At 49.0% G+C, this 15366-nt stretch overlaps 1 protein-coding gene across 1 annotated transcript in view; it reads right to left on the bottom strand.

Annotated features, from left to right (window-relative positions):
• Positions 1 to 2501: 2501 nt before the first annotated feature.
• The window catches only part of ACBD6 (acyl-CoA binding domain containing 6), an 80415-nt gene continuing 67550 nt past the window's right edge, over positions 2502 to 15366 (bottom strand). Inside the window, exons 7-8 of the mRNA XM_021545838.3 lie at positions 7011 to 7041; positions 2502 to 3087 (exon numbers count right to left, since the gene is read on the bottom strand). Of these exons, the coding sequence (XP_021401513.1) occupies positions 2933 to 3087; positions 7011 to 7041 (186 nt within the window). The 3' untranslated portion in view covers positions 2502 to 2932. The remainder of the gene's footprint in view (positions 3088 to 7010; positions 7042 to 15366) is intronic.

The following is a 15366-nucleotide window of genomic DNA, read 5'->3' as shown; positions in this document are numbered from 1 at the left end:
CATCACTGGTCTGTCCTTGTCCTTCCTTGCCCCCCCAGCTGGGTGCCTTGGTGCTGCAGGAGCTGCCCCATCTGCATCCACGTGCCTCCCCCTTCCCCAGCCTTGGGTGCTGCTTGGTGCCAAGCTCCCGGCCTTGCTGGCCCTGGTGGAGAGGGGGACGGGGCAGAGCTGTGCCTGCTGCTCCCCATCCCCCTTCGACAAGGCCAAATGCCTCCTCCCCTCGCTGTGTAAATTCTGTACAGTTCCAGAAAGTAAGAGTCTTGTTTCCTGGGGGAATAAAAAGGAAAAAAAAATAAAACCCAAGAAAAAAGAATAATAATAAAAAATTTTAAAGAATAAAACCTTATTTATTGCCATGTCTTGGGGAGAAATGACCTCCCCAAATTGCCCCCGGATTCGAGCCCAGGGCGTTGCTTTTGTACCCTGCCTCTAGTGTGTTGGCATGAGATGTGTACAGTCACCCCCTCGCCGTGAGGGAAAGCGATGGCAAATAAACTCGGGATGCTTTTTAGCAGCTGCTGTCTTTGGGATTTTCTTCCTTTGGGAGGGCAGTGCTTACCACTGGCACTGCCTGCTCTGGCACTGTTGGCTGTTGCTGGGGTCGTGTCTGGATGGTGGCACTGACATCCCTGGGTGATGGAACCAGTGGCACTGGTCATCGTGCCCTGGCTTTTTGCTGGCACAGAGAGGTTTGGGTGGGAATCTCCATGGCTGCCCAAGGTGGCACAGCTTTCCTGCCACCACGCAGCAGTGACAGTGGGTGCCTGGCCGTGCCACCACAGTGCTTGGTGGGCACAGGTGAGATGGAAGGGCCATGCCAGGCAGGAGGGGCAGAGGGGTGCAAGCCCCTCCATGGGCACCGGTGTGTTGGCTTTCTATATTTTAATCATTTTAACATTTAATGCTTCTCAATTAAAGTGATTTCCTGGAGTAGATGCCAAGCTTAGGGTGAATGCACATTAACCACTTTCTGTATCGGTAGTTAAAGGCACCAAGGGATTTAACAGCAATCTGCAAGGCTGCTGGGGAAAGGTTTGGCTGAATAAAGCAGATTATAAACAATAATATATGTCTTTCTCTCTTCCCCCTCCCCCCCACCCCTGCTTTCTTTTTTTTTGGAAAGGCTCCAACCTCACAAACAGACCTAAAGTGCTATAAACATCTCCAGGGCTGAGCGCTCGGGCCCCAAATGTGCTCTCTGAAAGCAGCGGCACCGTGGCTGCTGCTTTTCATCCCGGCTTTAACAGAGAGATTTTTTATTACCCAGCATGTCCATCAAGCCAGGGAGTGGCTGTGCATTACTGCCCTGCACAGGGGTGGCCTTGCTTGTCCCCAACCTTGGTGCCACCTCCCTCACAAAGTCAGTGTGACCCCAGTATTGGGGTTGGCGTCCTTGCTCCATCTGCATCCGCGTGCAAAAGCGCCAGGCTGTGATGAGCCCAGCCACTGCCAGCCTGCAGCTGCCCTGGGCAGGGGCAAGGGGAGCAGAAGCTATTGGGGGGTCTTGCTTAATATTAAGTTATTGGAAAATAACCTGCCCAGGCCGTTTTGTCCCCAGCATGGAGCCTGGCCTGTGCTCTGTGTGGTGTGGTGGCTGCTGGAGCCAGCGCGGTGATTTTGCAGGCGTCAGCAAACGCTGGCAGAGCCACAGACACCACGAGGGGCCAAAGCCCACGTGTGCCTGCTGCCCAGCCACTCCTTAGCCAAGCGAATGTTCCCATTTATTTTCCTGAGGCTGGATGTGCTGCAGAGCCTGATGGGGCAAGCAGCTCCCTGTCATAGCCACGGAGATTTCCTCTGCTCCCCCCAGACCGTCAATCTTGTCTGGGAAAAGCAAGCTCATGGCAATATCCCACAGGGAAGCCACGGGCTCCTCTTGCCACACACCCACCCAGTGCAGCAGCCTCCTCCCAGCTGGGAGCTATCCCACAGCACAAACCCACCCCTGGCAGCTCCGTGGACCCACTTTGGATGCTAATGAGGAAGCCAGTGAGGCAGCATTAAACCCCATCATCATCCCACATCACTCCAGCACTCAGGTATGGCCACAAGGCAGTTTTTCCCCCTTTCTGGGAACTTGGCAAGCTGAGATGATCATGAAGTGTCTGAGACAGACCCAGAAGGGTGACAGGGTGGGTACAGGTTTATCTGTGCTCAGCTCTTACCAGACCTCAGTCCTGGAAGAGCTGTTCCAGGGATGGACACACAGCAGGAGGCCCTGGAGCCACTGGCTGAGGTGGTGTTTAAAGCCATCCAATTCAGCAAAGCGGTTGAAGTCCTGTCAGCTTGGAGAGGCTGATTAGCAACACGTGTTGTGTGAGAACCAGAGGGACAGACAGACACCTGTATGACCCTGCTGTCTTTGCAGCTCTCCCTCCCCAGGACAAGAGCTCCAGCAGAACTTCCCAAGGGTTATGGCTGCACTGAGCTGCCTCCCATTCTTATGGCTTCCAAGTCACCCTCTGCAAAAAAACCCCAAAACTAAACAAACACACCGAGGCTTGATCCCAACACTGTGCTTTTATTTGTATTACTTGTTTGGACCCAGGGAAAAAAAAAAAACAAAACAACCAAAATTCAGCCTGAACGGGAGAGATGAGCATCTCACCTGGCCCTGCATCCCCACGGAGGAGCCGACAGGTCAGCCCACGCTGCTCTGGAGAGACAGCCCATACAGTACTCATGTTTGATCCATTAAAATAATACTTGGAGCCTCCTCCAGGCCCTCTCCCTCCCCCCTCAAACACTGATGAACGTCAGAGCATGCTGAGCTCTGACGCTGTCCTGCTCAGGGCATGAGCTTGGCCCTCGTGCTGGAGAGCCCAGCCAGACCCTGCGCTTTGAAAGGTCCCCTCGAAGCCCCGAGGTGTTTGGGGAGGGCAGTGGGGAGGAGGACGGGGTTTTATTGCAGGGCATCTCCGTGCCCCCGGGGTCAGGGCTCGGCGGGGCCGTGCTGCTGCAGAGCCGAAGTGATGGCTTTGGAGTCCGTCACCTCCTCGGGCAGGCAGCCCTCGTGGTCCCGCAGCCCGGGGTCAGCTCCCGACTGCAGCAGCAGCTCCACGATGTCCAAGAACTCACAGGTGGCGGCTGGGGGGAGAAAGGGAAGGGTTAGTGAGGGGATGCCGGCCCGAGGTGGCGGTGATGGGCGTTTCTGGAGTGGCAGCTGTGGCTGGCACTGCCCCGCGTGTGCCGGAGGCAGAAACGCCGGCGCAGCCGAGCAGGGCTGGGGCAGCGCCCAGGACACGATGGATCGCTGTGGATCTGACAGTGCAGAGGAAGGAGAAGGACAGAGTGACACCAATGCAAAGCCAGAAGTCCTGAGGGGGTGCCACTGGTGCAAGCAGCACCCAGAGCCCGCAGTCCAGGCAGAGGTGCTGGGAGCTGAGGGATCTGCAGGGACATGGAGGGAGCCTGGGCACAGCTTGGCTAAGGCTCACTCACATCCAGGACTGGAGACTGACCGTGGGACGGGCCCCAGAGTGCTACTGCAGCACTGCAGGGACCCCCAAAGTACCGACTGGGAAAGCATTCCCTGCCTGCTTTTGTACCCAGAATTTATAATGCATTCACCATCTGTAATGGATCTGTAAGCCCCTGCCCCTCACCTGCCTCCTGAATCTCCCAGGGAGCAGGCAGCACATCCCAGACATGACATCTTCAACTCTGCCTTGCTCCTGGCTTTTGTCCATCCCTTCTCTTTGCACAAAATTCAGATGGGTTATAGCTGCTGGCCACCACTTCCTGGAGCACCAGCTCCAGGTGACTGTGCCCATGGCTGGGACAGCTCTTAATGGCACACATTTTATTCCTCACACCTCTACTAGCACCTGTTTTTTCATCCCTCATTTTCTCTGCCAATATAGAGCCAAGTTTGACCTGAGCTCTTCTCTGTCCTAAGGATGCTAAAAGCAAAGAACCAGGAAAATCAGGAAAAATCTTAACACTGAACCACTGGTCTTGGCTGACATCGGCACCAGTCCCAGACTCTGGATTTTCCCTTCAGCCTGTGCAACGCAGACCCTAGTGAAGCCAAAACCTGCCTTACAAGGCCATGAAGCTGGCATCTTCCTCTTGCATTGGTAGCAATTGGTTTTAATTATATTTTGGGTGTTTTTATAAAGCAACTGACTGACTCCTTTAGTAATTAGAGTGTCTTTTGCATTACTCTGCAGTCTTCCACTGATCCAAAACGACAAGCAGTAATGTCTCATTAAAATAAATTCAATGTGTGATTGGAGTTTATATTGAAAGGATAAAAAAAGGGGTCAAAAAGGGGAAACAGGTTAGTGTGGAAGCAGGTGGAGGTGTGGGTGAGGCTGAGCTGAAGGGGGCACATCCCGATGCTGAAAATAGACTTCCAGAGATGCCAAGGAAGGTACGGTGGCAGCTTGTGGGGATGGGGAGCTGGTCCCCACAGGGAAAGGTGGCTTTCTTCTCTGGTGCCATGTCCTTGAGCAGGCTGGGGACATCCCTGGGGACGAGCACAGCTGCTGGATTTATCACACCCTGGGACCCTCGATTTGTCAAGGGCGAGAGCGGCAGCCCTGACACTGGCACGGGCGAAGATGAATTTCCATTCAGCGCAGTTTGCCTCCCGACTCCATTAATCCTCAGGGTTCAGATGATGAATTTTTTTTTATTATTTATTTTCCCTCCAGCGTCCCCTCCCACTGCCCTGCCACGGCGCAGACAGAGGCGAACAGATGGTGCTTTGCAGGGAAGCCGGAGTGCCCAGGAGGATACGGAGGCTGCCCACTCCAGAGCCACGCGGGCAGCACCGCTCGGAGAAGCCTTGATTTCCTCTGGGAGAGGCAGCAGCGATGATTGCAGCATTCCCCGTGGGTGCGGGGATGGCTGGCTGGATGGAGAGGAGCCGAGGAGAAGGGGATGCTCAGCAGGGGATGCACACAGCCGTGGGCTCTGGCCCCGAGCAGGGCTCCAGCCACGGGTCCCCCGGGGCCGCTGGGCTCCGCTTAAGCCCCGATTAAAGGCGGGGTCAGAGCGATCGGAAGGAGCCAGGATTTATAACCCCCAGCAGGATGCGGTTTGACACCGGCTGTAATCAGGAGAGCTGTCACCGCAAGGACAGCTGTCAGGCCACGCCGGCTCATAAAAAGGGATGCAGACACCCTAAAAGCAGGGGCTGCCTTGCTGATGGGATTTAACCCTTCCCTGAACTCCATGAACAGCCTCCAGCAAAAGGGAGGACCTTGTGAAGGCACTGCTCTGCTCAGCCGTGGTGTCCGAAGGAGCTCTCCTGCCTCCCCACTGCAATTAATGACTCGGTTCTGAAGTGCTGGCTGAAATGGGACTGGGAGGTGACAGTGAGTTCCAGTTTCAGGCCAACAGCCACCTGAGTCAAACCCAGTCACCCATTTAAGAAGCTGTTTCCAAGCTTGGGGTGGTTTATGGTCAGATCAGCAACAAAGGGAATGAGGATGCCCTGGGGGCAGTGATGGCCCCAGGAACAGCTGGGCACCCATGGGAACACCAGGCCTGTGTGACAGCAACCCAGAGAGGCTTCCCAAAGATGATATACAGGGAGGAGAAAGGGGATAATACTCAAGAGGAAGAAAAAATTTCAACACTTCACAAACATTTGGGAAGAAAATCCTGGGAAACTGTAGTTATTGAAACACCTGAGCTGGAATGGTAGATCAGAGAAACCATTTCTGAAATAATGTTCATTATAGCAGTTATGTTTGCTTGTGTTGAACAACCTGTCTCAGTCCCAGCCAGAGGGATCCATCTTCATGGAATTTAAACTCAGGTGATACATCCACCTTTTCCTTTCACATACTGAACTTGCTTGAAGTGAGTGCTCTTGGATAACTTAACATGTGCGCTATGCTTTTGGACAACCTATTATAATCTACTGCGAGCCCCTCAGGAGTTGGAAAAGCATCTTCCCAGAAGAGAGAATGCCCAAACTGTGGGATGCCTTAGGAAGAGAAAGAGGCAATGTTGCATTTTAAATGCTGTCCATCTGTGGGCAATGCTGCACGCAGCAACAGATTCACTATTCCAGGGACAGTGACAGGAATTTGACAAATTGAGTGTCCTCCAGGAAAGACCCCACAGGGAGAAATCACATATTTTTGTAACTACAGTCTCAGTTCAGGGGTCCTGGAATCTTGGAGTTTAGCTCCAGATCCAAATCCTGTGCCTTGGACTGATGTCTGCAAAGCAATTTTGCTATTCTGCTAATGTCCTTGTGGAGAGATCAAGAAGAGAGAGAAAGACACAAACACTTCAGAATGACAAGTATGCTCTTAATTACAGTGACAGGCATCAAGAGAGAGTACAATATAATAACTGGCTATGTCTTAATTTTGGGAAAAAGATTATGATCCAGATTAAATTGATACTTTTTTCCTATTCCCTGCACATCAGCACCGCACACATCACTTCAATCTCTGCTTTTCTCATTTGGAGATAGAACAATCTTTCAATTAAATCACGTATCTAATTAGCCTGTAATTGTAGGAGGGACACCAACTGTGACTTGCCTCTGCTGCTTTCGGTAGTAGAGAAGCTGCTGCTCTCTCAGCTGTGATCAAACAGGTTTCTCACCAGGACACATGAAGGAGGAGGCCACCTTATCTGTCCCCTTCCCCTGACCTGTGTGACCTGTTAAAACTGGCACAGATCCTCACTGAAGACCAAGAGATTTGGCATCCCCTAACCAGAGCCACTCCCGGGTCTGCAGGTGGCACACCAACATCCTGGAGACACAGAAGTGTACAGGGAAAATCTGCACCATTAATTGAGGGAAAAGGAATGCTTTAAGGTGACACCTGTAGAGGAGAACGAAGGGAGGGCAGCAATCTTCTCCCAAGGCTCCCAACCCTACCATGCTGGGATTTGCTAATGGAGGTGGCCACTGGTTAATCAAATCCAGCCTCCTTGCTCATTTTTCTCCTGGAGTTTGTTTTCTGTGTATAGAACATTTACACCAGCTACAAATCCACACTGCTAAGAAGGAACAGTCAAGCTCAGAGGCAGCTTACCATAATGGAGTGCAGTCTGGCCTTCCCCATCCTGAAAAAGAGAAAGAGACTTGATTTTAGAGGTGCAGGTAACATTGTGGTAATACAAATACATCCCAGTTTTAAATAAATAGGCAGAATCCCAGCAATGTTTTAATTGACCAGACAAACAGCCAGGACACCCAGCTACCTGACAGCTGGGATTTGAATCATCATCCACCATCACTCCCTATTGATGGATAATCAATATCTATCCACCCGTAAGAGTGCGTGGATCACATCATGACGTGAGTATAATTCAGTTCATACTGTTATCACTTCCAGCCCATAAAAATGAAGGATTTCAGTCCTATGGCCTCATTCTGGGATTCTTACTACTTCTGATGCTTTAGTACAAGATGCTTCAGTGCAAACCCAGATTTAGTCAACTACCTAAGAGAAGGATAAAGCGCTGGGATGCTCACACAGCTTAGTGCAGTGAGCTTTTCAGCACATGGGAGCACAGAGGGGAAAAAAACCCCAGCTCCTTCTACCTGAATAAATCTTAGCTCCCTGCCTTCAGAATTTAGGTCTACCCCAACACCCAGGTTAAGTTCTGCCAATTCAGGAAAGGGCAGAGTGCTCAGGGATGAAAGCAAGTTGCCAAACTCATCCTTGTGAAACACCTGCAGCACAAGGGCAAAGCAAAGTGTGTGATTTGTAGGTGTTGGCACACAGCTCCCTGTTCCAGCCAACACTTAAGCCACTGCATCAGCTGCAATGCTTTGGGAAGGGTGTCCCCTTCCCAGACTCCTGTGTCCCCTCCCCAGGCTTTGTCACAGTTGATGCTTCACATCCAGCATTGCAAACCCAGGCACCTCAACCTCACACAGCCTCATCCTGCCACCAGAACAGGTGAAATAACAGAAAGAAAGAATTACTGGCCCCTTTGCTTTCACTATCCCAACCAGGATTAGCCTCTAATTCAGTTCTTTGCCTCCTTAATTTATTTGCATCTGTCTATGGAGACTTAAGTTTTTAATTACCATCATCTTTGGGATTAAGGTGCAAATTCTACAGTTTGCTGTAGATTCTGGAGCAGGTGAAAGAGAAAAGAACAAGACAACAGGTAGAAATTCCACTCATAGCTGGAAGTCTTCTGGTTTCCCAGTGTGCTATTCTGTTTGATATTAAGCCTGTTGAGCTGAGGAATTAGGAATTACTTGTGTTTTGGGATAGGAGGTGCCATGCTTTGCACCAACATGACAACCATGGCAGCAACAGGGATAAAAAGCCAGATATAACAGGCATTTGCTGCCTAAATACCTATTCCATGTCTTTTCCAAGCAAAGGGGTGCGAGGATCAGATTTTTCCTTCCATATGCCACTACGTCCCCTTCATGTTACTCAGAGCAGTGTCTGAAGATGCCTCATTTCAGGAACCTATTTCTGCCCAGACCGTGGGAAGCATAATGCAAATGGGTGTCATTAGATGGTACCACAAACCAAAGAACTGAGGGAATCACAGCCAGCATCCATTGATTATTCCACACTAAGGTAACCAGTGTGAGCCAGTGCCCCTGAGCTCCCCTTAAGCACATGGCTGCTCAGAGGAGTGACAAGGCCAGCACTGACTTCAGCAAAATATGGAGCAGGGCTGGGGAAGGAGAGGCGGGAACGCTCAAATGAGTTATTGGAAAGGCAGGATGTCAAATGTGTGGGCTGGGGGATGGGAATCCAGCTCCCCTCTGCATCACCACCTCCAAGACTGCAGCCAACAAAACCCACAGGTGAATGGGACTTGAGCCATGCAGCAGAAACCCCTTCCCACGGGAGCTCTTTGCTGCAGAACTCCCTATTAAAACAGACAGGACTGCTCCAGGAATCCTATAGACATTTGTTCCTCTTCCAAAGGCCTTCAGAAAGCACTGCTGTTTCAGCAGCTGGCTGGGGATAACAAGGTTTTTTATTTCTCTTAGATGTACTTCCTGGCATCTGCTGGGCTAAGGAGGGAGCGCAGGTCTCGGCATAGGAAATGCATCCCTTTAATCCCAGTGTGGTTTTTAAAAAGAACTATTAATCCAATGTTATGCAAACATGGTTTGCACTTTATTTACGCTGCGGATTTCTCCCCTGCTTTGAGCCTGCCCAATGGCCAAATGCTATTTGTTACACTTCTCAGATGCCGTGCTGTTTGCTTCTATTTCCTCTGTGACAAATTTTAATCCAGGTAAATGGAAAAAGCTCTAGTGTGGTCACTCACTAAAGGCCTTGAAAGCCCTCGGGAAGCTGCTGATCTCAATCCCTCTTTGATTTGGCTTTTTGGAGCACCGTGGCTAATTGCAGCCTGATGTACCCAGATGCTCCAGGTATGGCAGCGCTGAGCCTTCAGAGCAAAATGGTCACACCTGGAGACTAATCAAAGATGGGCTGTGAAAGTCAGGATTACAGCTCCCTTTGTGGGAATTATGTGAAACAAATGTTGCCTGCCAGGCACTGGAAGTGTCTGTTTTGCAATCAAACACCATGTGCAGAAGATGAATCGTAGCCGGTCTTCATGCAAGGAGTATTTCCTGATGTGCAAGAGAAAGGAGAGGTCTCTTTGAGCATCTTATTGTCCTTCTCCTGAGATGTGCCTGTGTTAGGATGGATGATCCCAAACAAGGAATGGGCATGTACAAGCCTCTGTCCTCACCCCATTGGCATCAGCCAGGAACAGGGAATCTGGAGCGCATCCTCTGCAGCCGGGAGATGCCGGCAGTGATCAGATGGATCCTCTCAGCAGATGGACCAAAGAGAAGGTGCTGAGAAGGAAGCTGATGTTGAGTGGGGAAGAGGAGATAGGCAGCTCTAGGCCAACACTGAGGCAGGGTGCCTCTGAGAAGTGCCCCTTCATGCCTCTGTATCAGCTGGGAAAACGTCACTGTCATAGGTTAAAAAGGAGGAAACCTGCTCTGATTCGGTGAACTTCAACACAAAAAAGGCCCAAAGCCAAGCTCAAAGCAGCAATACACCTTCTGTAAAGGCTTGCAAGGCACTGGTAGGTCCTTGTCCCAGAGCCCTTTTAGCAATTCTCCATCTGTAAAAAGGAGGAGCTTGTGGAAATGGCAGAACTCACACAGGCAGAAAGTGACCAGCAGGGAAAGACCATGACACCCCCAAATGTAGGAGTGCTCAGTCCCAGACAACAGCTCTGATTCCAAGATTTCCTCTTGCCTCCTACTACCATGTGCCATCCCTGGTGTCTTCTACAGCTTCCTGGCACATCTGGCCATGTCAGGGTGACAGCTGAGCTGCATGGCCTTTCTGGGAGATGAAAACCCAAATGTCTACCAAACCCATCAAAACAAAGATAATACAAAATCACTGGTACTTCCTACGTGCATGGTCTGTGACAGATGTCACTCAATGAAAATCCAACTACCAGTGGATAACTTATTGGATAACAGGATTTTGTTCTGCTCCTGAGAAATTTAAGCAAGAGAAATGGGAGAAGACGGACCGAGCGCAGATGGACCAACTGTCTTATCTGCTAAGTGCTGCTGTGGCTGCTGCACATGAATTCTGTCTCGTAAGTGATAGGATTATATTGGTGTTGCCATCCTGTGTTCATTCCTTGGGAATTTCTGTTCCCTGCTTAACCTAACACAAGTTGTGGACTGAAGGGCAGAACCTGCTGAGATGCTGTGCACTCTGTAAGACACAATTTGCCATTTCAAGTACACTTTGGCCAGCATCTGACTGTGGTTTCACGGGACAGTTTTAAAACCAGTGCTGTATAAACACTGATAGCTCAGAGTTGCTTCATTCACCCTCCAGGCTGTGTGCAGTGGCAGGGTGGGCTGGAGGGAGATACCACGTCTTCCACCATCTCACATGTTTTGTTCAGCACCAGTGGAGAAAGAGGAAAAACAAATCCATTCTGGTTACCAGGGTAAGTTTTGGTCCAGCCTGACCCCATATTGGGGATGAAGCTGGGGCTGGACCCCCCACACCAGCACAAAGGGGAGCCCACACCTCCTTGAGTGCTGCTCCACATCGAGACCTCACCTCAACACCTTCAGTCACCTCCCCAAGCACAGACAGCAGGAGTGTGAAAAGCACAGCAGGAAACCTCTACACTAATCCTGCACTTTGGAGGGGTAGCACACGTGCTCTTTATTTTAAGGTATTTCCCCCCTATCTTCATTTTTCCCCTTCTGCTCATTTGTGGCACCTTTGAAGGTGCACTGCTCGTTCCCATTGACAGACTGGGAATGCTGGCAGGGATCGCAGGAGATAAGAACGATGAGGTGATAAGAGTGTTTAACAGCACTGGGTCCTGGGCAGCACGATGGGCCAGAGGGAAGATAAATATTTACACTACATCTTTAGAAGGTGAGTGAATAAAAAGGGCCAGAATAATACAGACTCTGAACAAGCACCGATGCTTAGGAGCTGTAATATAAATCTCTGCAGCCTCACGACACACACTCACTCAAGCCAGGGAGATGAAAAATAGCAAGAAAATACTTCCCTCCACTTTTAAAAAGGGTTTTATTTCTCATTTGTTTCTACTTTAGACTTCAACTTCCCAACAATTTACTTTAACCTCATCATCATTCTCTGAAATTTTCTCTCCAGGAAGACTGAGGGTAAGGCTACAACTCAACATACCATTATATTTACATGCTAATACCCACCAATACTAAAACCAGCCAATGGGGAAAATTTAACCAGTCTGAACTCCACCAGATGATTCAACAGGAGACATCCCCATGTGCATCCTTGGCCCCAACTCCAAGGCAGCTCAGGCACTCCCCAAGGATCAACATCGTGGGACAAAGGATACAGAGCAACCTCTGCTAGAAGCAAAACCAAAAAGCATGCGCTGGTCATGAACAACTGTTTTTTGGGGATTGCAAATAACCCAGGCTGACAAGTGCAGGGCATCCTCTTAAGCTTGGTTCCTCAATTAACTCTCCCACCTCCCCTGTGTGTGTGTGTGTGCAGGTTTGGAAGGGATCCCTTTCTTACTAAGCTGTGCCTCTCCAAGAGGTCTCAGCTCTCTCCTCTGCTCATTCCTCCCATTCTGACCATTTCCAGTGCCAGGCAGATATCCCCAAGGATGGAAGGTGCTAGACTGGTTTTTATCATCACCTCTTGGGCCCTTCTCCAGAGCCTACTGCCAGGCTATCATTTGGCCTATCTTCTAAGTGCCTCACAGATAAATTAGATCTGCATAGAGAAGCAATTATTACATTTCTAATGGCATGAACCCTTACAGCACAATCTGCTACTGAAAGGCAAAGAAAATTGCATTAGCTTTTGTTTGATTCAAAATTATGATCAAGGGAAGAGGGATGTTGAAGCCCTTTAAAGCCAAGCCTCTGAGCTGGGGATTTTTCTGTCTGGGGACCTCCCTGCTCATATTCACTGCTGGAGCTCATACTCGTGGTTCATTCAGAGGACTAATTTGGAGAAGCCTCTGCTTACAAAGCTGCAGTTAAAAGGAGATCTAAGAAAGCTCAGAGAGAAGAGGATGCCCAGGAACAACCACTGGCTCCCTCCTGAAGCCTGCATCTGCTAATGCTCCCAAACACCCCCAGCCCGAGGAGTTCAGTGTGCCAGGGTTATGCTAATCCCTCATCGCCCTAGTTTCTAACTGGTGCTGTACCTAAATTTCCAAGTGCAATTTCAGTGGGATTTATCACATCTACTATGATCAGCATGTAGTGCTGCTGGCACAGATACAGGCTCTCAATATCCCACTGCAGACATGGCTGTCATTAATTGCAGAACAAACTGATTTCTGAACCTATGCAGCAGCTCATGCAGCAACACTGAAGCTCTCAGGGATGTTTTGCTGTTGAGCATTTTCAACCCATTTTGCAGCCAGCACTCTGTGCCCAGCTGTGTATTTGGACATATTTATAGGTTATCCAAATAATATTTGCTACTGCCTGTTACTTTCAGCACCAGGCATCTTGCTGCTCATCAAACTGCCAGGAAGCTCAAAAATGTGTTTGGAGAAGTCAATGCCTAAAGCTGTAACAAGTGTCATGGCAAGCCATGATGGCAAATGCCATCCCAAGCTATGGACAGGATGATATTCCAAAGGGCAGGATGCTAAAAAACTCTTCTCAGGGTGCTTCCCTGCCCCCTCCCTGCATAAAAGTTAGTGCTCCTATACTGCTTTATCACTTTAGCATGGCTGAGGCAGATACCTGCTTATTTAAGGGGCAGGATAAATGGGCTGAGACAGCTTTCCCATCCCCAATTCACTAGGGAACGCTTGGAAATTCCACCTGACACGGGACCGCTCTGTGCTCTTAAACAATCTCCCGTCTGATCCGATTGTTCCCCAGTGGGGAGGCAGGCTGCAGCTAGCTCAAGAGTCATTGATTGGATTAACAGCCTAATTCCCAACAGATGAATAGAATACTGATGTCTTGTCAGCCCACATCATAGAAGGAAAACACAATCTGCTTCTACAGCCCCGAAATTTAACCCTTTGCTTCCCTGATCCCCCCTCCTTGGGGCTGGATGCAGGGTCCAGCACTTTCAGCTGGAAATCCTACCTATTTAAATGAGAAAAGATTTATTAACCTTTGGGACACTTTGCCTAATCATCGACATGCCATGAAATCACATGGTATTTTCTGCAAGAAACCCTCTTTTTCACTCTTTCCACACAGAAGAGATTAATACCAGGGACCTTTATTATTTTTTCTCCTCTCTTTTCCACCTGCCAATACAGAGAATGCTGTATGCTTCACAGTAAGCTGCTGAAAATTCATCAGCTCCGTGCCACTTATCCTGAAACATATTGAACGTTTTCTGGGTCTATCATTTGATCAGCAGGATGGATCTGCCTGGAAAGGAACATCCAGCTGTGCTGCAGGAGAGGCATCCCTGCAATGCCCTCTCCCTCCAACAGCTCTTGGCAAACCGTGGGGCAGGGGAATGAAGCTGGGCACATCACTTGTTCTTGGAGAGCTCCTGTTCTCCACCTCCTAATGGAGACACTAATGTTTTCTTACCTCATAGAAAGACTGTGATAAGAAATTAATTGCTACTGGTCAAATGTTCACTACCACAGAAGCAGGACTGTGTGCATATTAAAGAGATTCCCCAAGAAAAAAAATTATTTATGGAGTCCGTGGTACTGTCTGCATTTATTTCCTTTTTCAGGAGATGAGAAGAAATAGAAATCATCTGATTTTAAGGAATTAATTCAAAATGACCATATTTTTTTCTCAGATCACTGGGGTCCATAATGCTGTGTGTTTTTTTTTTATTTTTGCCTTCCAACACTCACCTTTTATGCTTGCATTTACAAAACAGGCAGGTATGTGAGGATGTTACTGTGAGGGTGGGGAGGCCCTGGCACAGTTTTCCCAGAGAAGCTGTGGCTGCCCCATCCCTGGAAGTGCTCCACGCTGGGCTGGATGGGGCTCTGGGCAACCTGGTCTAGTGGGAAGTGTCCTTGCCTATAGCTGGCAGTTGGATCTGTATAGTCTTTAAGGTCCCTTCCAACCCAAACCACTCTAAGATTCTATATATTTTTGAAGATTGCAAGGTGTGCATCACCCAGGGTGATAAGCCAGGTTGTGCTGCTGAAGCAGAAATAAGGTATTTCCAATTTTATTTGGATTTTACAGCTCATGTGCAGAGTGGAAACACTCCCTCCATCACTCTTTAACTGTAAGAAACTAATTAGCCCAGCACTAACATGACCAATAGGAAAGACAGCATGAAAGGATGGAAGTGCACACCCTTTTTCCCCCCTCTTCTATAACCATAGCTGCTAGTCGTGACAATTTTCTAGGCTACAGGGTCTCATAACATTATTATGCACATAATAAACTTGCTAGGAGACTGAATGAAATAAACAGTCCTTCCCTCTCCTGGCTTCCAGTACATCAACCTTACAGACAGTCCTCTCTTCAGAGAGTGTGCCCACAACATGGGCAGTGGGGAGGCATTAATGACAGAGATGCCCTAACCAAAATAATTAGCCAGAGACACTTCATCAACTCAAACAATTCAATTAATGCCCAATTATTAGTATTTTAAAGTGGTTTAAATTATTAGCTCTTTTCTAGGATTTGAAACCATAATGTTTAATTTTCATCCTAGATGTGAATTGTTCCAGAATGGCAATAAATCAATCAATCAATCCAACGAGCTCTGTCCATCTCAACCCCTGTCCTGCAATATGGGTGCATTGGATTCATGAATCCAGGTTAAGGATGGGGACTGGGGCAGTTGTGCCCTGGAACTAGCAGACTGCAGGTTTTATAAATACATACAGAAATAATTAAAATCTAAGGGGTTTAGAAGGGTTAATCTCCTTTAAATAATCTCTGCCACAAAGCCTGTAAAGTCACTGCTGGCATGATGCCCGCGTGGGACC

The sequence above is a fragment of the Lonchura striata genome, chromosome 9 (assembly GCF_046129695.1).
Source record: "Lonchura striata isolate bLonStr1 chromosome 9, bLonStr1.mat, whole genome shotgun sequence".
Taxonomy (NCBI): Eukaryota; Metazoa; Chordata; class Aves; order Passeriformes; family Estrildidae; genus Lonchura; species Lonchura striata.
This window is presented reverse-complemented; position numbering and strand designations above follow the sequence as displayed.